The sequence below is a fragment of the Bombina bombina genome, chromosome 4 (genome assembly GCF_027579735.1).
Source record: "Bombina bombina isolate aBomBom1 chromosome 4, aBomBom1.pri, whole genome shotgun sequence".
NCBI lineage: Eukaryota > Metazoa > Chordata > Amphibia > Anura > Bombinatoridae > Bombina > Bombina bombina.
Genome location: NC_069502.1, coordinates 1,119,367,868 through 1,119,393,392, shown reverse-complemented (window position 1 = coordinate 1,119,393,392; position 25,525 = coordinate 1,119,367,868). Strand labels below are relative to the sequence as shown.

The following is a 25,525-nucleotide window of genomic DNA, read 5'->3' as shown; positions in this document are numbered from 1 at the left end:
AATTGTGGCCTCTCGCCACCTTAAGACAGAAACAGTCAAAAATGGTAAATGAAAAGTTGTTGGACATGGATAGGCACTTTGCTTTTTTTCTTGGCAAAACAGTGAAAAAACTAGACACACTCAGTATTTCCAAAAACAGTAAGCAATCGAAGCTTGTCTACACAGTTTCTACTGCACAAATATTTAATGGTCTGATGAAAGGTCTCTGCTTCATAAATAAGCAATAGCACATGAATCAACCTGCAAACAATACACAAGTCCTGCAAGAACAAAGCAGCGTAACAAAATAATTTACCACACACCTGACAAATGCAATGTGTTTTACAGGATAACATTGTTTTTATGTGACTATATAGCAAATCAGTCTTATTTGCTTACAATCAGGTATCTGATTTCTATACCAGGAACCCATACATTACCCCATTGGTCTTGGTGCATGAACCTCCATGCTCGTAATTATATTTACTAAATTGTCCCCTCTGGTCTAAGGTATTTTGTTCCAACATTTAACATTAAGGGACACCATACTGTAACCCCCCCCCCCCCCATTTAAAGTAAACATTCTTAAAGTATAGAAATAAAATGAATGTGCCTGCACATGCCAGATGCATGCGCTCATCAATCTTAAAGGGACATTTATTCTTTAAAAAGATAGATAATCCCTTTATTACCGATTCCCCATTATTGCATAACCAATACTGTTATTAATATATCTTTACCTCTGTGATTACCTTGTATCTGAGCCTCTGCAGGCTGCCCCATTATCTCTGTGATTTTTACAGGCTTCATTTTAGCCAATCAATGATGGCAACTCCACAGGAGTGAGCACAATGTTATCTATATCGCACAAAGAGCTAGCATTGTCTGGCTGTAAAAAGCTAAAAAAAACTGCACTGAGATATGAGGCGGCCTGAAGGGGCTTAAAAACAGGCAGATATTTAGAGATCTAGACATAAAGTATATTAATATACAAATGTTGGTTGTGTAAAGCTGAAGAATGGGTAGTAAAGGCGTTATCTATCTTTTTAAACAATTTTCACGTATACTGTCCCTTTAAAGTTCCTTTACAAATTATATTTTAGGTGAAAATTTACTTTTTTACATAGAGATAGTCATGTGATATTTTCTAGTCATCATCATCATCATTTGGCTTGTTATACCAGCTGCAGAGTATTCAATCTATGGGAAATTGCTTCTTTAGGTTTATTTTTGCAATTTAAATAGCTAATTTTGAACACTGAAACCACGACCCATAATGAAAATTTCAGGACCTAAAAATTGGCTGTTGAGTGGGATAAGATAAGCAAGTGTCTGTCTTCTACAGACTCAGCACACTTGAATGGGTATGCTCTACTGAACTATTTCAAATACAAAAATAACTTAAAAGGGACATAAAACTATACATTTAAATGGACATAAATGTGTTTCAGTTCTGAAAATAAGCATTGTTCCAATACACATATATTAGCAAAATTCTTTTAGTAAATAAAACGGCGTGTGTTTGTCAGCTATGATGCAAAACATTTTCATAATGCAATTCAGGGGTATGAGTCTTATGTATATATGCTCTGTGAACAGTAAAATAAATCACCAAAACAGTGATAACGTTTATTATAAGCATTTTCGCTAATCATCGTGTACTGCAAAAATGTTTCTACTCAAAACTAAAATGTACTCAAGTACATTTCAAATGAGTGTTTATGACCCTGTAACCATACACCTTGCCTCAATGTAAGACTACAATTTGGTGTGCAACTCGTATCTGTGGTGCTTTTAACAATAAAAGAAGCACATTTTTATTAAAGGGATCACAAATTAAAAATTTAGATTCAGATAGAGCGTCCAATCTTACACAACTTTCCAATTTACAACTATTTTCAAATATGCTTTGTTCTTTTCGAATCCTTTATTGAAAACATACCTAGGTAGGCTTGGGAACAGCAATGAACTATTGTGAGCTAGCTGCTGATAGGTGGCTGCACATATATACCTCTTATCATTGGCTCACACAATTAATTCAGCTAGCTCCCAGTGCATGCTCTCTTGAGCCTACATAGGTCTACTCTTCAGCAACGCACATCAAGAGAACGAACACATTTGATAACAGAAGTAAATTGGCAAAAGCTGTTTAAAACTGCACACTCCTGTACCTTTAACTTATGGTTAGTTCTATTTTTTTCTATTTTTAAATTACAGTGATGGAAATATTTACACTAGATGCACCATCTCAATCTAGGTTACATTTGTTAAAAAGGAAAGATTTTATTATAATTTTGTAATATTTTAAATAGCATTTTATTATTCCATTCCCTGCAGTGATATTTACATAAATAACAATGAACGCACCTGATGCACTTGGGACAAATCAGTGACACGTCCTAAATTAATTCTGCTTTTCCTTAGCACTAAGGGCTAGATTTATCAACCCTGAGGCGTACAGGGGCGCGTATACGCGCCCCTGTACGCCTCAGCTCGCCTGTGGCGGGGCGCAATTACCCGCAGGTAATTAACATTGCACACGAGCGCAATTTTGCGCTCGCTTGCAATCCCGCCCCCTACCCTGCCCGCGCACAGCCAATCACGCGCGGGCAGGAGCTGTCAATCTCCTCGGTCGGACTCGACCGAGGAGATTGAATTTCGCCAGAATAGATGTGGCAAAGATGTTAGGGAAGCAGCGGTCTGGTGACCGCTGCTTGATAAATCGCGGCGAGCAAGTTCTTGTGAGAACTTGCTGCCGCAGGGGCTTGATAAATCTAGCCCTTAATGTCAAATCTGATACTTTCAGAAATAACATCCATTGTGAACTTAAAAGATGGATAATAGCAGATACCATATAGAAGAGCTGATACAATGCACATGTTTTTTTAACACATTAAATTTAAATTGAATCTGAAACAAATACATGATGACATTGCTGTTTACTGTGAACATTCCTAAGAACATTAGATATCAGGACTGGTAAAAGCAGCTGTTCGGAGACAAGTTGTGTGAAGCAGATGCTAGCTCCGCACTGTGCTATGGTATTTCTGTAAGACTGCTCCGGTCTTTGGCATTTGAAGGATTTATACTTTCAATATTGCCAGACCAGATAAAATCTTCATAAAGAATTCTGCTGTCGTTTTTTTATGCAGAGTCGATGATTTGACCCAGAGACCCAAACTGATTACCCCAGCAGAAGCCATGTATAAACCCTGAGAGCAATGTCTAGTGCAGGGAGGTGAGACTTCAGTAACTGAAGGTGTGAAAATGTAATTAGCAATGTGACAGCTGCGTACTGACTCATAACAGAAGCTTAGGGACATAAAACAATTTTTTTTTTCTTTCGTGATTTAGACAGATTGTTTGATGTTAAACATTTTTCCAATTTACTTCTATTATCAAATTTGCTTCAGTCTCTTGCTATCCTTTGTTGAAGGTACAGTTATGTATACTGGAAGATAGCGGAACACATCTGGTGAACCAATGAAAAAAGAGGCATTTGCATGCAGCCACCAATTAGCAGCTAGCACCCAGTAATGCATTGCTTATACCAATCCTATCTAGGTATGGTTTTCAACCAGGATACTAATAGAATAAAAGCAAATTAGATAATAGAAGTACATTTCTAAAGTTATTTCAAATCACATGCTCTGTCTGAGTTATTATAGAAACATTTTTCTGTTTTATATCCCTTTAAAATGCAGCTTTTTTTTTCTTCCTCACACTGATTTATAGGTGCACAGTAGGCACGCTGAATACGGCGAGCAATACGCTATCCGTATTCAGCATTGCACCAGCAGCTCACAAGATCTGCTGGTGCAACGCCACCCCCTGCAGACTCGCGGCCAATGGGCCACCAGCAGGGAGGTGTCAATCTACCTGATCGCACTCAATCGGGTTGATTTCCGGCGATGGTTATGGAGCAGCGCTCTTTGGGCTAGATTTATCAACGCTGAGGCGTACAGGGGCGCTGTACGCCTCAGCTCGCCTGTGGCGGGGTGAAATTACCTGCAGGTAATTAACATTGCACACTAGCGCAATTTTGCGCTCACGTGCAATCCCGCCCCCTGTCCGCGCACAGCCAGCAGGAGCTGTCAATCTCCTCGGTCGGACTCGACCGAGGAGATTGAATTTCACCACAAAGAGGTGGCGTAGATGTTAGGGAAGCAGCGGTCTGGTGACCGCTGCTTGATAAATCACAGTGAGCAAGTTCTTGAGAGAACTTGCTGCCGTAGGGGCTTAATAAATCTAGCCCTTTGTGACCGCTGCTTCATAACTGCTGTTTCTGGCGAGTCTGAAGACTCGCCAGAAACACGGGCCATCAAGCTCCATTCGGAGCTTGATAGATAGGCCGCTATATCCTTTAGGAATGCTGACACTGAACCGGATATATTATTTTGATCAGATGTATTGTACAGTACATGCCTCACTGTTTCAAATATCATATTGCAATATGTCACATTAAATGAAATATAAAACCAAGTTTTTATTAATGTGAGAAAAAATTAAAAACTAATACTTTAAGGACCAAATCATTGACTGTAAAAATTAAAACTTCTTTTTTTAAATGATATTTGCAATAAATACAATTTATGCTTACTGGAAGGCTAGTTCAGTTGCAGATAGTGTTTATCACATTGGGGGCCACGTCAGTTACAGCACTGGTATCCATATACAATAGGTACAGGTCTTACAGGTGCTGGGTAAGCGGTATCTTACCTGGTTGGTTACTTTGATCCACCAATAGCACGCTGTCACTGTAAATGTGACGGATTGCTGTGGTAGAGGTGCAATTATAGAAACTATACAAAAGAAGCAGCCAATCACACTGTGTAGCAGCTTCTGTGCATCTCAGTTGTGATCTAACCAATACTTTTTAGTGAGTCAATTTTAATAAACAATAAAAACAAACATACAATTGTAGGGGAATCAGAGAGCACCTCAACTCTATAAAGAGTAAAGTAAAGGATACTGCAGCACCTTCATGTATCTCTGAACAATCTGGAGCCATTCTGGCATCGACATTGAAGATTTGTAGCTTGGCACTGGTGGCACGGAAGGCTAGGACAAGAGAAAAAAAAAGTACATTTTTGTGGTTTAATGAGCAATTAAAACAGACAGCTATGAAGTAATATACTGATGAATAACAACAAGTGTTTTCAGTGATAGAGCTGGTTTTATTGTATGATTTCATTTTTAAGCCCTCGGTGATAATGTGACAACCAACCTAACGTGATGCACAACAATACGGGGTTCTCTGCATTACTTACACCTTTCTTGATGCTGAGCCATTTTCACTTGTTGCATTAGAACATTATTGGCTTTTTGGTCAGTAACTCACACAAGTTATATGTAGTTTTTTTATAAGCAGACCAAGTACTTTCAGGAAATACCTTCAGCTTGCAGAAATACTCAAAATGGCATAAGCTACCTCATGAAATGCAACAAAGGTTATGTTTGTGGGGGTTTTTTCTGTGGTGTACATATGGTGTGGTGCAAATATTTCAATCGTATAAACACTAACATTTGTTATTCCATTCCTATGCTCTCTATTCTCTATTTTAAAGGGTCGTAATAGTAAAAACATATTGTCCCTGCACGAATGTGTGTTTAACCCACACAAAGGTGTTAGACAGTTGGAGAAACTGTGCTGATCCAATCAACATCGTTAGTAGAAATATTACATTTGTTAGATCCAGCTGTGTAACTATTATGGCCCTTTAAGCGGAAATTAACTACCTAGGAAAGGGACATAAAACTCCTCACTGAGACTATGACAGAGATATGACACCACATTTTCAAACACTGAGAGTCAATCTTCTGAAGATGAGGTCTTATTCCCCTCTGAAAGAGACCCGCTGTTCCTTCCTACACCACAAGCAGGAAATACCTCTAGAAAACAAGTAATATGAAGAAGGCATACTCCTTATAGCTAGCTCCTAGTACTGCATTCCTGCAAGTCTACCTAGTTATACTATTTAACAAGGGATAGCAAGAGAACAAAGCAAATTTGATAACAGAAGTCCCATGTGAAGTTGTTTAAAATTGCATGCTCTATCTGACACATGTAAGTTTAACTTCCACTTTACTGTCTGTTTAAACAAGAACATAGTAGCATACGTTAGCATAGTTTACTACGGAGATAAAAAGGTGCGTATTCCATGTTATAGGTTAAAATGAAAAGAAAATGTCCTATGACAGAAACAAGAAGTCTTTACTACAATATAAATCTGCTTCAATTAGTAGGTGTGAATCGTATTTGCACAGAAATAAGCTGCAACTTACATCATTTGAAAAGGTGTAAAATTCTAATGAGAATTGTTGCATATCATGAATTTCTGATACGTAAAAATAAATGTGTGAAAACCTGGAAGGTTAATTTAAAACCGGATGCGGGAAAAGGAAAATGTAAATTTGGTAAAGATGAAAGAAAAAAAAGAAAAATGTAAGAGTTGCATAGCAAGACAGTTAAGCCATCTATTAAAGGGACATCAAACTTAAAGGCTGTAATATAAAAAATTGATTATGGGTCATAAGACAACTTTGCAATATACTTTATTTATTTTGTCCCCTTTTCTGTAATTTAAAGGGATAGTAAAGTTAAAAATAAAACTTCCATGATTCAGACAGAGCATGTAATTCTAAACATTTTTCCAATTTACTTCAATGATCAAATTTGCTTCGTCCTTTTGGTATTCTTTGCTGAAGAATAGAAAACCTATGTAGGCTTATAAGAACTTAGGAGTGGGCAGGTCCCTTTAATACTGGCAGAAGGGTTTTGCAACATTGTTGTAGCTTGTTGCAAACACTGCTGTCAGAGTATTAAATTGATGATAAATTTTGACAAATGAAAACCCTCCATTGCAGTGAAACTTGAAACTAAGCAAACCGCCCCCTTTTTTTTTTAATATAGAATATAAGTATATTTGATTATCACCTGTGATTTCACTGTTTACTCTTCCTCCTTGCATCTTCCTTTCTGTAGTGTAGTGATATATAGAGCGTAAGCGATATTCACGCTTTCATGACGTCAGACACGGCATGAGAACTAGCGCAGCAAAGGGGATAAATCGTGCAGTGATGGGCAGCAATTTTAAATATATATGTATATTAAATTAATATATACATATATATTTAGGTGCTAATATGTGTTTCAGTGCCGTTTTTTTTTTCTAACACCCCTCAGCCGCGACTTTTAGCCCCTTAAAACTGCTTTTTGCAGTTACTTTATTAAAAAATAAAGATGCTACCATTTTTTTTTTTTTTTTAATAAAGATAACTATGTTGAAATTTGGGGGCTACTTGGGGCACTTTTAGACAAGAAGAAAAAAACATCTGAGGGGTGGGGACAGACGGCAGATTTAATGTAAGTAGAACTTCGTCAAATAATGGAAATATCTAAAAATATCTATATTTAAAAAAAGAAAAACCCAGCTATAAGTATTTTTAATATCAATACTGTATGTATACTATTTGCAACAGTGATGACTTTACAGTCACACTAGAGACAAAAAAAAGGCAACAAAGGAAACCCCAAAGCGATTTTGACAATAGAGGTAAATTAGAAAGTTGTTTAAAATTGCACGTTCTATCTGAATCATGAAAGTTTAAAGGGAGATTAAACCCAATATTTTTCTTTCATTAAAAACATTTTCAACAACCTTTGAATTTACTTCTATTATCTAATTTGCTTCATTCTTTAGATATCCTTTGTTGAAGAAATATCAATGCACGTGGGTGAGCCAATCACATAGGCATTTATGTGCAACCACCAATCAGCAGCTACTGAGGCAAATTAGACATTAAAAGTAAATTAGAAAGTTGTTTAATATTGCTTGCTCTTTCTAAATCATGAAAGAAAAAAATTGGGTTTCATTTCCCTTTAATTTCGACTTTACTGCCCCTTTAAGCCTGAAAATTGTGGGGGGTCTTCATTTTTGAGCACCACAACATTGTACCTTTGCTATCCTGTATTTAAAAAGGTACAGTGTACTATAAAATGGTTTTCCTTAATGTGTTTCCAATGATTTGTTATACCAGCTGCAGAATATAAACTGTATGAGAAAATTATTCTTTTGGTTTATTTTGTATATGAAATAGCTTGTTTGTTCTTTGAAACCACCACTCATCCCTATTCATTAAAATAGTTTGTTTTTGCAGGGAAATCATATCTCTTTATTAATCACTTTCTGTATACACACATGCTTCTTTATATTATTATCTCTGCCTGTTTACCAAAGCCCAATACTTAGAGATGAAAATTAATATTTTATCTCTACTAACACCCACTGGGAGTTTAATTTCTGCTGGCTATGTTTACATAGCTTCAGTATTGCCAATACTCTCAAGTATAGAAACTTTCAGTATAGGTAATGTAAGCTTGACTAAATGTTTTCCCAAGAGATACCACTGGTTGTTTTCACATGGTTGGGTATATTACTGCCCACCAATAGATTTGTGGGAGTTTCACCAAACAGCCAATGAGATTGTATCCCCTAAACATGCACCTTCTGTTAGTTTGATCAAAATAAACAGTTTTTACCTTAATGTATTTTTTTAAATGTTTAAAAAGTGTTTTTTGGAATTGAATATTCCTGAAAATACTCAGTTGTTTTTTTTTAAACTAAATAAATCAAACACTGCCACAAATAAACTACATGTAATACATTGTTCGTAACACCCTTCAAAACTAATAAAAATGATTTATCCCTATAGCATGGAAGTGACTAATCCAGCTTATATTTGACACGCGTTTCTCACAAACATATTGAGCAGTTAAAGGGACAGTGAATATTTTTTAGTCTAAATTACATTTACTTACTGCAGTACGTCCTTTTAATTGTATCCTCTTGTTCACACATACACTAAAGCTGTCATTTCCCCCCCAAAGCTGCAGTGGCCGCCCTACAGGCTTATCAGGAAGCAGGCACGTACCCCTAATCATTCCTTGAGGGCTTGAAGCCGTGTTGCACATGCAATGCACACGTCTGACCTAGCTTCACACTCGTAAACAAGCACTGGTTAAAGGGACATGAAACCCCAACATTTAATTTCATGATTTAGGTAGAACATACAATTTGAAAAAACTTTCCAGTTTACTTCTATTTTCAAATTTGCTTCATTCTCTTGGTATCATTTGTTGAAGGAGCAGAAATGTACTACTGGTTTCTAACTGAACACATGGGTGAACCAATGACAATCTGTATATATATCCAGCCACCAATCAGCAGCTAGAACCTAGGTTCTTTGCTGTTCCTAAGCTTCCCTAGATAAACCTTTCAGCAAAGGATAACTAGAGAAGGAAGCCCATTAAATAATAGAAGTAAATTGGATAGGTTGTTTAAAATTGTATGTTCTGTCTAAATCATAAATGTCTACAACTTTACTGTCCCTTTAAAACAGGATATCGTATATAAATGGGTCCCTTGTGATTGAGAATCCTGTGGGGCATCTATTGCACCCTGTTTTACTGCAACTTTTAGGGAGGGGAAACTATACCTTTAAAAAAAATGTGTGGAAAGAGGAGACGATTTAAAGGATATACTGCAGTAAGTAACTGTAATTCTGAACATTTAACGCCCCATCAAATATTCACTTCTCCTGCCAGGCACACAGGAAATCATACATCAGTGATTATCCCCTTCTGAGAGCCACCTTTAGACCAGTAATAAACCATTTCTATCTCCTTGAAAAGCATACGAGTGGCACTGCATTCTGAAATCAAGCTGTTCTCTAAAATATGCTGCCCCTTATGACTGCTGAATGGTGAATAATTGTTTCTTTTATTTATATATATATAAGAAACTATAGAACTTTAAAGTTGTGAAGTTTGCCCAGGTATAATTGCAGTTTTAGTGTTCAAATAAGTGAGAGTTATTGGTGAAACGAGTATCTGCCCAATGCTGAGAGGAAGAGGGGTATTGGATGGCAGGGAAGTTGCTTTTTTTTTTTTTTTTTCCTTCCATATTCAGTGATCAAGACCATTGGCAATATCATTGGGCTAACTATTTTTTGTATACAACAGTAAGCTGAATCTTGTTGCTAAATATGGCTGTCATGTATGTTATTTTATTCTGCTTGTTGTTGAAATTAAACAAAATCAATAAAAATTATATTTAAAAAAAAAATCTGCTGCCCCTCCAAAATACTGTTATCCCAGACGCAGGCCAAAATACACCCCTAGACTAAATTATTGTCATATAGAGCGCAATAAAACCTACAGCAAATGTTCTTTGCACCGCACCATTTAATGTTTTATACACTGTGAATACAATTACTCATAATGCATTTTTAATACTAGTGCAGTCCCCACACCCAGATCACACTGACCCCTTGGAACCCTCCCTCTGCCTCCCAGGTAAACATAATTAAAGGGACACTCAAGTCAAAATAAACTTTTATGATTCAGAAAGAGCATGCCGTTTTAAGACACTTTCCAATTTACTTCCATTATTCAATTTTGCACAATCTTGTTATATACAAACTTTCTGGGGAACAAGATCCTATTGAGCATGTGCACAAGCTCACAGGGTATACGTATACAAGTCTGTGATTGGCTGATGTATGTCACATAATACATGGGGCCGGACAATGGGAGAAAAAATAAATTTGTCGTAAAAAAAATCTACAGCTTATTTGAAATTCAGAGTTGGTGTTATTGCATTGTCTTTTTATAATGCACTTTTTAAATTATGCAATTCTACTGCATTGAATAGTCCTTTTAATGTTAGGTGATATGACATTTAAAGGAACATACAACTCAAGATGTAATTCCTCATAAATTAATTAATGAAAATTGATCAACAATCAAGGAAAATTGATTAAATTCTTCTTCTTGCTTTTGCTATAAAAAGCAAGCCAAAAGCAATAAGGGCTAAGTGTAAATGGGTTTTTGCACTTTTCTAAGCAACCTCTGTGCACTGTATAAGCTGGGTAAAGCAAGTTGCAGCAATGTGAGAACCAGCCCCTCTACAGGGTGTTAAACAAGCACAATTTAGTAAGGAATGTCACAGTAAAAGCAGGCAAAATGATAATAAATATTATTACGTTATTTAGGGTCATTAATTTATAGGGAATTAAGTTATGAGTTTTATATCCCTTTAATATTAGATCTCATAAGAACCGTTTTATATTTTATAGTCCAATATTTAGCTTTATCTCTAACCTGATAATTGCACATATAAAGTATATCATATATATGTAATAATTTTAACTAAGAAGCTATTTCAGTCCATCTGTCTTTTTCCCAATATGCAAATGTTAGACGTTCTTGTAACACAGCTAATTTTATGCACCACACTGATGTGTAGTTATCTGATTTCCCTGGGATGTGAGATCTCTCGTAGTGGTGCAAATTTACACTCTGAGATGCAACCGTAGATAGGTTCTGGGCAAACAAACAAAAACAGAATTTATGTTTACCTGATAAATTACTTTCTCCAACGGTGTGTCCGGTCCACGGCGTCATCCTTACTTGTGGGATATTCTCTTCCCCAACAGGAAATGGCAAAGAGCCCAGCAAAGCTGGTCACATGATCCCTCCTAGGCTCCGCCTACCCCAGTCATTCGACCGACGTAAAGGAGGAATATTTGCATAGGAGAAACCATATGATACCGTGGTGACTGTAGTTAAAGAAAATAAATTATCAGACCTGATTAAAAAACCAGGGCGGGCCGTGGACCGGACACACCGTTGGAGAAAGTAATTTATCAGGTAAACATAAATTCTGTTTTCTCCAACATAGGTGTGTCCGGTCCACGGCGTCATCCTTACTTGTGGGAACCAATACCAAAGCTTTAGGACACGGATGAAGGGAGGGAGCAAATCAGGTCACCTAAATGGAAGGCACCACGGCTTGCAAAACCTTTCTCCCAAAAATAGCCTCAGAAGAAGCAAAAGTATCAAATTTGTAAAATTTGGTAAAAGTGTGCAGTGAAGACCAAGTCGCTGCCCTACATATCTGATCAACAGAAGCCTCGTTCTTGAAGGCCCATGTGGAAGCCACAGCCCTAGTGGAATGAGCTGTGATTCTTTCAGGAGGCTGCCGTCCGGCAGTCTCATAAGCCAATCTGATGATGCTTTTAATCCAAAAAGAGAGAGAGGTAGAAGTTGCTTTTTGACCTCTCCTTTTACCAGAATAAACAACAAACAAGGAAGATGTTTGTCTAAAATCCTTTGTAGCATCTAAATAGAATTTTAGAGCGCGAACAACATCCAAATTGTGCAACAAACGTTCCTTCTTTGAAACTGGTTTCGGACACAAAGAAGGCACGACTATCTCCTGGTTAATGTTTTTGTTAGAAACAACTTTCGGAAGAAAACCAGGTTTAGTACGTAAAACCACCTTATCTGCATGAAACACCAGATAAGGAGGAGAACACTGCAGAGCAGATAATTCTGAAACTCTTCTAGCAGAAGAAATTGCAACCAAAAACAAAACTTTCCAAGATAATAACTTAATATCAACGGAATGTAAGGGTTCAAACGGAACCCCCTGAAGAACTGAAAGAACTAAGTTGAGACTCCAAGGAGGAGTCAAAGGTTTGTAAACAGGCTTGATTCTAACCAGAGCCTGAACAAAGGCTTGAACATCTGGCACAGCTGCCAGCTTTTTGTGAAGTAACACAGACAAGGCAGAAATCTGTCCCTTCAAGGAACTTGCAGATAATCCTTTCTCCAATCCTTCTTGAAGAAAGGATAGAATCTTAGGAATTTTTACCTTGTCCCAAGGGAATCCTTTAGATTCACACCAACAGATATATTTTTTCCATATTTTGTGGTAAATTTTTCTAGTTACAGGCTTTCTGGCCTGAACAAGAGTATCAATAACAGAATCTGAGAACCCTCGTTTTGATAAGATCAAGCGTTCAATCTCCAAGCAGTCAGCTGGAGTGAGACCAGATTCGGATGTTCGAACGGACCTTGAACAAGAAGGTCTCGTCTCAAAGGTAGCTTCCATGGTGGAGCCGATGACATATTCACCAGATCTGCATACCAAGTCCTGCGTGGCCACGCAGGAGCTATCAAGATCACCGACGCCCTCTCCTGATTGATCCTGGCTACCAGCCTGGGGATGAGAGGAAACGGCGGGAATACATAAGCTAGTTTGAAGGTCCAAGGTGCTACTAGTGCATCTACTAGAGTCGCCTTGGGATCCCTGGATCTGGACCCGTAGCAAGGAACCTTGAAGTTCTGACGAGAGGCCATCAGATCCATGTCTGGAATGCCCCACAGTTGAGTAATTTGGGCAAAGATTTCCGGATGGAGTTCCCACTCCCCCGGATGTAATGTCTGACGACTTAGAAAATCCGCTTCCCAATTTTCCACTCCTGGGATGTGGATTGCAGACAGGTGGCAGGAGTGAGTCTCCGCCCATTGAATGATTTTGGTCACTTCTTCCATCGCCAGGGAACTCCTTGTTCCCCCCTGATGGTTGATGTACGCAACAGTCGTCATGTTGTCTGATTGAAACCGTATGAACTTGGCCTTTGCTAGCTGAGGCCAAGCCTTGAGAGCATTGAATATCGCTCTCAGTTCCAGAATATTTATCGGTAGAAGAGATTCTTCCCGAGACCAAAGACCCTGAGCTTTCAGGGGTCCCCAGACCGCGCCCCAGCCCATCAGACTGGCGTCGGTCGTGACAATGACCCACTCTGGTCTGCGGAAGGTCATCCCTTGTGACAGGTTGTCCAGGGACAGCCACCAACGGAGTGAGTCTCTGGTCCTCTGATTTACTTGTATCGTCGGAGACAAGTCTGTATAGTCCCCATTCCACTGACTGAGCATGCACAGTTGTAATGGTCTTAGATGAATGCGCGCAAAAGGAACTATGTCCATTGCCGCTACCATCAAACCTATTACTTCCATGCACTGCGCTATGGAAGGAAGAGGAACGGAATGAAGTGTTTGACAAGAGTTTAGAAGTTTTGTTTTTCTGGCCTCTGTCAGAAAAATCCTCATTTCTAAGGAATCTATAATTGTTCCCAAGAAGGGAACCCTCGTTGACGGAGATAGAGAACTCTTTTCTACGTTCACTTTCCATCCGTGAGATCTGAGAAAGGCCAGGACTATGTCCGTATGAGCCTTTGCTTGAGGAAGGGACGACGCTTGAATCAGAATGTCGTCCAAGTAAGGTACTAATGCAATGCCCCTTGGTCTTAGTACCGCTAGAAGGGACCCTAGTACCTTTGTGAAAATCCTTGGAGCAGTGGCTAATCCGAAAGGAAGTGCCACGAACTGGTAATGCTTGTCCAGGAATGCGAACCTTAGGAACCGATGATGTTCCTTGTGGATAGGAATATGTAGATACGCATCCTTTAAATCCACCGTGGTCATGAATTGACCTTCCTGGATGGAAGGAAGAATTGTTCGAATGGTTTCCATTTTGAACGATGGAACCTTGAGAAACTTGTTTAGGATCTTGAGATCTAAGATTGGTCTGAACGTTCCCTCTTTTTTGGGAACTACGAACAGATTGGAGTAGAACCCCATCCCTTGTTCTCCTAATGGAACAGGATGAATCACTCCCATTTTTAACAGGTCTTCTACACAATGTAAGAATGCCTGTCTCTTTATGTGGTCTGAAGACAATTGAGACCTGTGGAACCTCCCCCTTGGGGGAAGCCCCTTGAATTCCAGAAGATAACCTTGGGAGACTATTTCTAGTGCCCAAGGATCCAGAACATCTCTTGCCCAAGCCTGAGCGAAGAGAGAGAGTCTGCCCCCCACCAGATCCGGTCCCGGATCGGGGGCCAACATTTCATGCTGTCTTGGTAGCAGTGGCAGGTTTCTTGGCCTGCTTTCCCTTGTTCCAGCCTTGCATTGGTCTCCAGGCTGGCTTGGCTTGAGAAGTATTACCCTCCTGCTTAGAGGACGTAGCACTTGGGGCTGGTCCGTTTCTACGAAAGGGACGAAAATTAGGTTTATTTTTGGCCTTGAAAGACCTATCCTGAGGAAGGGCGTGGCCCTTACCCCCAGTGATATCAGAGATAATCTCTTTCAAGTCAGGGCCAAACAGCGTTTTCCCCTTGAAAGGAATGTTAAGCAATTTGTTCTTGGAAGATGCATCCGCTGACCAAGATTTCAACCAAAGCGCTCTGCGCGCCACAATAGCAAACCCAGAATTTTTCGCCGCTAACCTAGCCAATTGCAAAGTGGCGTCTAGGGTGAAAGAATTAGCCAATTTGAGAGCACGGATTCTGTCCATAATCTCCTCATAAGGAGGAGAATCACTATCGATCGCCTTTTCTAGCTCATCGAACCAGAAACACGCGGCTGTAGTGACAGGGACAATGCATGAAATTGGTTGTAGAAGGTAACCTTGCTGAACAAACATCTTTTTAAGCAAACCTTCTAATTTTTTATCCATAGGATCTTTGAAAGCACAACTATCTTCTATGGGTATAGTGGTGCGTTTGTTTAAAGTAGAAACCGCTCCCTCGACCTTGGGGACTGTCTGCCATAAGTCCTTTCTGGGGTCGACCATAGGAAACAATTTTTTAAATATGGGGGGAGGGACGAAAGGTATACCGGGCCTTTCCCATTCTTTATTTACAATGTCCGCCACCCGCTTGGGTATAGGAAAAGCTTCTGGGGGCCCCGGGACCTCTAGGAACTTGTCCATTTTACATAGTTTCTCTGGGATGATCAAATTCTCACAATCATCCAGAGTGGATAACACCTCCTTAAGCAGAGCGCGGAGATGTTCCAACTTAAATTTAAATGTAATCACATCGGGTTCAGCTTGTTGAGAAATTTTCCCTGAATCTGAAATTTCTCCCTCAGACAAAACCTCCCTGGCCCCCTCAGACTGGTGTAGGGGCATGTCAGAACCATTATCATCAGCGTCCTCATGCTCTTCAGTATCTAAAACAGAGCAGTCGCGCTTACGCTGATAAGTGGGCATTTTGGCTAAAATGTTTTTGATAGAATTATCCATTACAGCCGTTAATTGTTGCATAGTAAGGAGTATTGGCGCGCTAGATGTACTAGGGGCCTCCTGAGTGGGCAAGACTGGTGTAGACGAAGGAGGGAATGATGCAGTACCATGCTTACTCCCCTCACTTGAGGAATCATCTTGGGCATCATTTTCTGTGTCACATAAATCACATCTATTTAAATGAGAAGGAACCTTGGCTTCCCCACATTCAGAACACAGTCTATCTGGTAGTTCAGACATGTTAAACAGGCATAAACTTGATAACAAAGTACAAAAAACGTTTTAAAATAAAACCGTTACTGTCACTTTAAATTTTAAACTGAACACACTTTATTACTGCAATTGCGAAAAAATATGAAGGAATTGTTCAAAATTCACCAAAATTTCACCACAGTGTCTTAAAGCCTTAAAAGTATTGCACACCAAATTTGGAAGCTTTAACCCTTAAAATAACGGAACCGGAGCCGTTTTTATCTTTAACCCCTTTACAGTCCCTGGTATCTGCTTTGCTGAGACCCAACCAAGCCCAAAGGGGAATACGATACCAAATGACGCCTTCAGAAAGTCTTTTCTATGTATCAGAGCTCCTCACACATGCGACTGCATGTCATGCTTCTCAAAAACAAGTGCGCAATACCGGCGCGAAAATGAGGCTCTGCCTATGATTAGGGAAAGCCCCTAGAGAATAAGGTGTCCAAAACAGTGCCTTGCCGATAATATTTTACAAAATACCCAGATTAAATGATTCCTCAAGGCTAAATATGTTTATATATGAATCGATTTAGCCCAGAAAATGTCTACAGTCTTAACAAGCCCTTGTGAAGCCCTTATATACAGTCTGTAATAAAAATGGCTTTCCGGATCCCATAGGGAAAATGACAGCTTCCAGCATTACATCGTCTTGTTAGAATGTGTCATACCTCAAGCAGCAAAAGTCTGCTCACTGTTCCCCCAACTGAAGTTAATTCCTCTCAACAGTCCTGTGTGGAACAGCCATCGATTTTAGTAACGGTTGCTAAAATCATTTTCCTCTTACAAACAGAAATCTTCATCTCTTTTCTGTTTCAGATTAAATAGTACATACCAGCACTATTTTAAAATAACAAACTCTTGATTGAATAATAAAAACTACAGTTAAACACTAAAAAACTCTAAGCCATCTCCGTGGAGATGTTGCCTGTACAACGGCAAAGAGAATGACTGGGGTAGGCGGAGCCTAGGAGGGATCATGTGACCAGCTTTGCTGGGCTCTTTGCCATTTCCTGTTGGGGAAGAGAATATCCCACAAGTAAGGATGACGCCGTGGACCGGACACACCTATGTTGGAGAAAAGAGGATCTGTACTATATTTTCCATTTTGCATGGCACCAGTTGTGGTTGGTAAATGTATACAAATATACATATAGCTATTTACATAATAGATCATTGTACAGCTCAGCAATACATCTCTCTATATAAGACTTAGTATACGGTGTTTCCACTATACATTAAAGTCATGGTTAAAGGACCCGTAAATACAGTAGATATGCACGATAAAAAGACAATGCAATTGCACTTAGTCCGAACTTCAAATGAGTGGTAGATTTTTTTCTGACTAATTTCAGTAATCTCAATTTCCACTCCTCCTGTATCATGTGACAGCCAACAGCCAATCACAAATGCATATACGTATATTCTGTGAATTCTTGCACATGCTCAGTAGGAGCTGGTGACTCAAAAAGTGTAACTATAAAAGACTGAGCACATTTTGTTAATTGAAGCAAATTGGAAAGTTGTTGCTCTATCTGAATTGTGAAACTTTAATTTTGACTTAAAGGGACATGAAACCCACATTTTTTCTTTCATGGTTTAGAGAGAGAATGCAATTTTAAACATCTTTCTAATTTACTTCTATTATCCAATTTGTTTTATTCTCTTGATATTCTTTGCTGAAAAGCATATCTAGATATGCTCAGTAGCTGCTGATTGGTTGCTGCACATAGAAGCCTCCTGTGATTGGCTCACCCATGTGCGTTGCTTTTTCTTCAACTAAGGATATCTAAAAAATGAAGCAAAATAAATAATAGAAGTAAATTGTAATGTTGTTTAAATTTGTATTCTCTATCTGAATCATGAAAGAAAGATTTTGGGTTTAGTGGCCCTTTAAGTGTCCCTTTAAAAAGGATTTTTTGAGTAGGATATGAGATGGCCATTTAAGATGCTATTGATACTGATAATACTAAATAGCCATTATAATAAAAAAAAAAAAAAAGACATGCTCTAATCTACGTAATTTTAAGTTTGGATCAGATGTGTTCTCCATTCATGACCAGCAGTGCTCTGCGAGTCATGAGTGGTATTTCTACTGTGTGTTTAACCCCTTTGCAGGGGTTAAACACATAATAGTCTAGGATCAATAGCCTTAAAATGACATGCTCTAATGGATTAGAGCATGTCATTTTTTGACAATAATGGCCCTTTAAAGGGACAGTCTACTCAAGAATTGTTATTGTTTAAAAAGATAGATAATCCCTAAATTACCCATTCCCCAGTTTTGCATAACCAACACAGTTATAGTAATAGACTTTTTACTTCTGTGATTGCCTTGTATCTAAGCCACTACAGACTGCCCCCTTATTTCAGTTATTTTGACAGACTTGCATTTTAGCCAATCAGTGCTGACTGCTAGATAACTCCAAATGCATTCAGATAAGAGGTGGCATTCAAGGGCTTAGAAATTATCATATGAGCCTACCTAGGTTTAGCTTTGAACTAAGAATACCAAGAGAACAAAGCAAATTTGATGATAAAAGTAAATTGGAATTTTTTTTTAAAATGACATGCCCCATCTGAATCATGAAAGTTTAATTCTGATTAGACTGTCCCTTTAAGTCCCAGTAATTACTGTTTTTAGTACAGCCCCACCAGACATACATATGTCCACCTTTCTCAACATCCTCTCCAACATCTATCGAAGGCCCCCCGTAAAAGGTATTTTATGTTCTATATGGGGTTAAATGCTACCTAGTTGGTTTCCATTGAAGATGGAATGGACTGATTCTGGCTGTATTCCAATGCTACAGGGTAAGTGTATACTTTACATATGAATGCGGGCTGGGGTATGTGGATAATATGAATTTAGAAAAAAGCATGTAAATGAGACCTTTATTCACAGGTCTGCACAGCAAAGCTTCCTAAAGTACTTTTATATTTACACTTTCTGAGTCACCAGTTCCTAGTGAGCATGTGCAAGAATTCACAGAATACGTATATATGCATTTGTGATTGGCTGATGGCTGTCACATGATACAGGAGTAGTGGAAATAGTGATAACTAAAAATTGTCAGAAAAAAATCTACTACTCATTTGAAGTTCAGTGCAATTGTGTTTCATTTGTTGATTATGCAAATCTACTGTAGTTAGTGGTCCTTTAAAATTACTGAGGGGGCGTGTCAGATTTGCTCTGTCTTTATAGGTCAAGATATATTGGCTTATCTGATGGTATCTCAGCCATGGTTTTAAAGACTTAACCTCTTATAAGTTTACCCGCCTCTAGCAAAGAAGGTACTGGAATGAGGTGCTGAATATTGGAAGGGGAAGCAGCTATGTAAGCGGAACCCTCCTCAAATTCTGGGTTCAAAAGAATTAAGGTGAGTGGGGAGTATTTTAAGGGAATATCCCTCGATCTATGCATGCACCAAATATCAGTCTAAAAAAAGACTCTGAGATTACCATGTAATCTTTGTTGTGCTTAGAGGTTTAAGTTGCAGGCAACCAGCAGCCCTCTCCCCAATTTAGGGGTGATCCGCTAGTTGGTGCTCCAGCTGCACCCATCTTTTAGAGTTGCCATCATATAATGACACCAATCAATTAACCTTTAAGGATTGGAAGAGTCTGTAAGACATACAGAAGATTAGGTAAAAGCATCATCTTCACTTTGTGATAAAAAGGCGCCACATGTGTAGATCAATACGAATCCAGATAATCCAAGTATGAACAAACACAGGGTACTCACAAAAGCGATGGCACTCTGTTGTGCCAGTGGGAGCGGGCTGGTATTCTGCAGCAAACCTGCTGGCTGACACAGAAGTCCCCACCAGATTCAGATTTTGATTGGACTCTAGGATTTACGGGCTGCGCCAATTACGTGACCATACGTCACCGCCTAAGATCTCAAGTTTGCCGCCATAGCTCTGCAGTAAGCGTATTGTTTAAAAGTTTACAGCCAAGCCCCAAAAAGGCAACACATCATTGGTTGTTTAGAAAGCTGACATATCTAATGTTTACACATGCAAGATTGCCGATATTTAAAACGATCGATATTGTACTGCTACGATCAAAACACTACTTATCAGTATTTTCATGTTTTTTGACCTTATAAACTTTACAATATCAAATATACACATTATAAATTATGTTTATCAAGGTAAAGTTCTATATTTATACTGCAACAACTGGGTATTTAGGGAAAGGAAGGATCCCATTGGTTTATTCATGTAAAGGAAGGGGAGGGTTCATTTGAACATGTGGTTACTGAGCCCTATTTGAAGGGCATTTGTGTACATACAGAGCATACAAGCCTGAGGAAACGTGGTGTCCCCGAGAAACGCGTTGCTGCTATACTCTGCACTTAATTAGATCTATTTTCACACACCCAGCTTTAAATTTGTTATATTTTTGGTATTTTTATTTTTTGTAAATAAAAAAACTGATTTTAACTTTTATATAAGTCTAGTGGTCGTTGTGATAGACTCCTTATCAGTAACCCAAGGGTATCATAGCCCTTCTCCTTATATCCATCCTCCAGTTCCAGCCTCTGTGATCCATCGCCATTGGGATTAATGTTCCTGTGATTCGGTACTATTGGACTCCAGTGCCGCCTGAATCTGGTGGGGACTTCTCTGTGTCAGCCAGCTGGTTTGCTGCAGAATACCAGTCCGCTCCCACTGGCACAACAGAGTGCCATCGCTGTGTTTGTTCATACTTGGATTATCTGGGTTCTTATTGATCTACACATGTGGCGCCTTTGTCCTTGTTTTTGTCTTTTTATCACAGAAGTTTATCATCCATTCGGGTGAAGACAAAGAGCTGCCGACCAAGTTCATGGACATTTGAGGATATCTGTTGGACTCTTTTCTACATTTCCCTTGGCTGGTTTTTATATCAGTGTATTTTATACATATCATATAATTTTATATATATTTTATATATATATATATACATATATATTTTATTATTATTTTTTTATATTTATCACTTTCACGTTATTAGGGTATATATTTTCTCTTTGCTATAGCGCCTCCTATAGGAGTTTAGTGACTCTTAGTAGTCACTGACACTCCTTGTGTTTTAGATCATCTTCACTTTGTTTATCCACCCAATCAGGAAACATTTTTGGAAGACCACACTAATGTGAATTGTTAACAATTGGTAACCAGCTTATCATAGTTATAGTCTAACAGCTTGGCTGTATAGGGAGCTATTTGGACCCCCAAATATTTCAGTGAATGAGGTTGAATTTTAAAATGACTGTTGGGATGCATTTAATTCAACTCATCTGAAAACAGGTTCAAAGGCAGCAATTCTGATTTATTTAAATTGACCAGGAAGTTTTTAGACCTTTTTCTCTTAGTCTTTACCCCTTTTTCCTCAACTAAATCCCATCCTGCCTACTACACTTTATCCAGGTCACCAAACTGCACAGAATTCATCTCTTTTACCTGGGACATTTTTAATACTAAATAATAAAGAATTAAATAATTAATTTGCCCTTTTTGTGCACCTATGTGTAGGCATCTAACTTATCAATGTTCCACAGTCCAGCAACACAACAAAAGTACAAACCCATCATCAGGTGTTATACAGATATGCAGAGGAATTATCAGGAACATCCTATTTGTGTGCCCACACTACAGATATTACAGCCTAATTAATCTGTAGAAATTCATGGCCACAATTATAATGCACACTGTTACTCACATCATATTCAGAGATTTCAAAAATAACAGGAAGCTATGCACAATAGATATGGTCTATTTTAATACTATGTCGGAAACAATGATGTAATAGAATTTGGAATTTGTATTTTTTTGTGCTCAAACACAAAGTGCAAACTACTTTCAACATATTGTTTTTTCCAAATTAAAACAAATATGATAAGCAGTCATAAACCTATTTGTACTATAAAACAAATATGATAAGCAGTCATAAACCTATTTGTACTATAAAACAAAACATTGGAATGAGATTTATTTGTCAAAACATTCATACAAAGCCCTTTATATGTAAATACATTTTCCACGAACCACTGGCTATGGATATGCACAACACAGTTGCTTACATACAATTCTGAGGGCTCTTTAACAGATAATAAAGTTGATTTGTCAATAAAAGTTTGGTAGTTTTTCTTGCTAGTGAAATAATTTATTTCAAGTCATTCCTTAAAGTGACATAAAGGAGCAACAATTCAAATGTTCTAATACTTAAGAGCATTTTTTATTGAACTACTAGTCAAACAAACGCTAGACTGACCGTGCACTACTGGTGAGGAGTTAACTACTAAGCTAAACAGGGTGATATATGTGCACAGGGTTTCCAGTTGTCCTTAAAAGGTACAGGAAATCCCCCAAACAAATTTCATGATTTGGATGGATCAATCATTTGTAAACAACTTTTCAATTTACTTCTATTATAAAATTTGCTTCATTATTGTGTTATCCTTTGCTGAAGAAACAGCATTGCACTACTGGCAGAACACATCTAGTTAGCCAATCACAAGAGACAAATGTGTGCAGGCACCAATCAGCAGCTATCTCCCTCTAGTGTAGGATATGTGCATATTCTTTTTCAACAAGGGATACCAAGAGAACGAAGCACATTTAAAAATAAAATTTTATTTAAAAAGTGTCTTAAAATGACATGCTCTATCTGAATTATGCAAGCTTAAATTTGACTTTCCTATGCCTTTAACAAAAATACTAGACAACCAATTTGGGATCTAGAGAAAGAGGTAGGTGGGGTCATAGTGATGAGACCTCAAATCTAAACCCATTGCCCACAGCTCCTCTCAGTTTTTTATATATATATATATATACACACACACACATACACACACCCATATCAGGCCTCAGATTAGGCTTATAGTTAGTAGGCCGTCAGATATATGCAACAATTAAAGGGACAGTAAAGACAAAATTGAACTTTCATGATTCAGATAGAGCATGCAATTTTAAATAACTTTCTAATTTACTTCTATTATCAAATTTGCATTGTTCTCTTGTTATTCTTTGTTAAAGCGATATCTAGATAGGTATCGTGCACGTCTGGAGCACTACTTGACAGGAAATAGTGCTGCCATATAGTGTGCTTGCTAATGTATAACATTGTTGTAAAAGTGATGCCACATGGTGCTGCAGACACGTGCACACTCCTGAACTTACTGTCCTGATTTTAAACAAAGGATAACAAGAAAATTAAGAAATTGGAAAGTTGTTTAAAATTGTATGATTTAGCTGATTAATGAAAGAAAAAGTTTGGCTTTACTGTCCCTTTAAGCCTTAGACTGGAAGTGTCATCAGTATTTGTACATATTATTTATTAGACATCCAATTAAAATACTGGATACCTTGCAACCCTACGTGTGTGTAGCCACCATGGCTGTGTTTTGCAGCTTCAAGAGCAGACTTAAACTATGTGTTTAACTGATTTGTGAGGGTAAAAACTCACAGTTCTGTTCAAACAAAAATGCAATAATAAAATGCTTTAACACATAAAATAATTTTATTGCTGCTCCTTTGTTTCCCTTTAAATCAGGTATCATTAGATCGGACCCTCAAGGGCCACAAACAAGGGGGGCAGGAAGATTAAGTAATTAGAATGATTTATTGTTCCCTGAACTGGTCTTGGTTGCTGCCTTGGAGGACAGGATACGGGAACCATAGATGTAAATGCTTCCTCTAGAAGTGAGTCACGGTGCTGAAACATCTGAACATGCGTTTGTCAGGGAATCTACCGTTCTGCACTGACTGGAAGTACAAATGTATTAACCCCTATTGTATAGTCCTTACTTATGGTACAGCCCAGCGTTGTCCTCTGGCACATGGCACACCAGTATCTCTCGTAACTAGCCAAGTGTGCACGTGACCCCTGTAACATCACTAGACTGGTTGTAGCCAGGAGAACGGCACAGAAGTGTGCACGTGTGTGACCCCTGTAACATCTCTAGACTGGTTGTAGCCAGGAGAAAGGCACAGAAGTGTGCACGTGTGTGACCCCTGTAACATCTCTCGACTGGTTGTAGCCAGGAGAACGGCACAGAAGTGTGCACGTGTGTGACCCCTGTAACATCTCTCGACTGGTTGTAGCCAGGAGAACGGCACAGAAGTGTGCACGTGTGTGAATCCCATTAGCAAAGATAACAATTTCTGAAAGCAGGAAACAAATTACAGAATAAAAGTTTTTATTTCAGTCAAACTATAATTCTCACAGCTCTGCTGAGAGAAATTACCTCCCTCAAAATAAGTTTTGAAGACCCCTGAGCTCTGTAGAGATGAACCAGATCATGCAGGGAATACAATGAGTTGCTGACTGAAATATTTGATGCATAGTAAAAGCGCCCCTCCCCCACACACACAGCAGTGAGGGAGAACAGAAACTGACAGAAAAAACAGATTTAAGCAACTGCCAAGTGGAAAAATGGTGCCCAAACATTTATTCACTCAGTACCTCAGCAAATGAAAACGATTTTACATTCCAGCAAAAACGTTAAACATAATCTCTAGTTATTAAACAGCTTTATGTCCTTCTTACACTGTAATTCTAGTGAAGTACTATTCTCCCAGAATACTGAAGTGTAAAGTATACATACATGACATTATATCGGTATGGCAGGATTTTCTCATCAATTCCATTGTCAGAAAATAAAAACTGCTACATACCTCTATGCAGATTCATCTGCCCGCTGTCCCCTGATCTGAAGTTTACCTCACTCCTCAGATGGCCGAGAACAGCAATATGATCTTAACTACTCCGGCTAAAATCATAGCAAAACTCTGGTAGATTCTTCCTCAAACTCTGCCAGAGAGGTAATAACACACTCCGGTGCTATTTTAAAATAACAAACTTTTGATTGAAGATATAAAACTAAGTATAATCACCATAGTCCTCTCACACGACCTATCTAGTTGCTGGGTGCAAGAGAATGACTGGGAGTGACGTAGAGGGGAGGAGCTATATGCAGCTCTGCTGGGTGAATCCTCTTGCACTTCCTGTAGGGGAGCAGTTAATATCCCAGAAGTAATGATGACCCGTGGACTGATCACACTTAACAGAAGAAATAGTGTTGCCATATAGTGTTCTTGCTAATGTATAACATTGTTGTAAAAGTGATGCCACATGGTGCTGCAGACACGTGCACACTCCTGAACTTACTGCCCTGATTTTCAACAAAGGATAACAAGAAAATTAAGAAATTGGAAAGTTGTTTAAAATTGTATGATTTAGCTGATTAATGAAAGAAAAAGTTTGGCTTTACTGTCCCTTTAAGCCTTAGACTGGAAGTCATCAGTATTTGTACATATAATTTACTAGACATCCAATTAAAATACTGGATACCTTGCAACCCTACGTGT

The 25,525-nt window shown here is 38.5% G+C and overlaps 1 protein-coding gene across 2 annotated transcripts in view; it reads right to left on the bottom strand.

Moving 5' to 3' along the window:
* The window catches only part of VASH2 (vasohibin 2), a 190,673-nt gene that overhangs the window by 127,894 nt on the left and 37,254 nt on the right, over positions 1-25,525 (bottom strand). For both annotated transcript variants that reach the window (XM_053712470.1, XM_053712469.1), the window contains exon 3: positions 4,952-5,040. In XM_053712470.1, the coding sequence (XP_053568445.1) occupies positions 4,952-5,040 (89 nt within the window). The remainder of the gene's footprint in view (positions 1-4,951; positions 5,041-25,525) is intronic.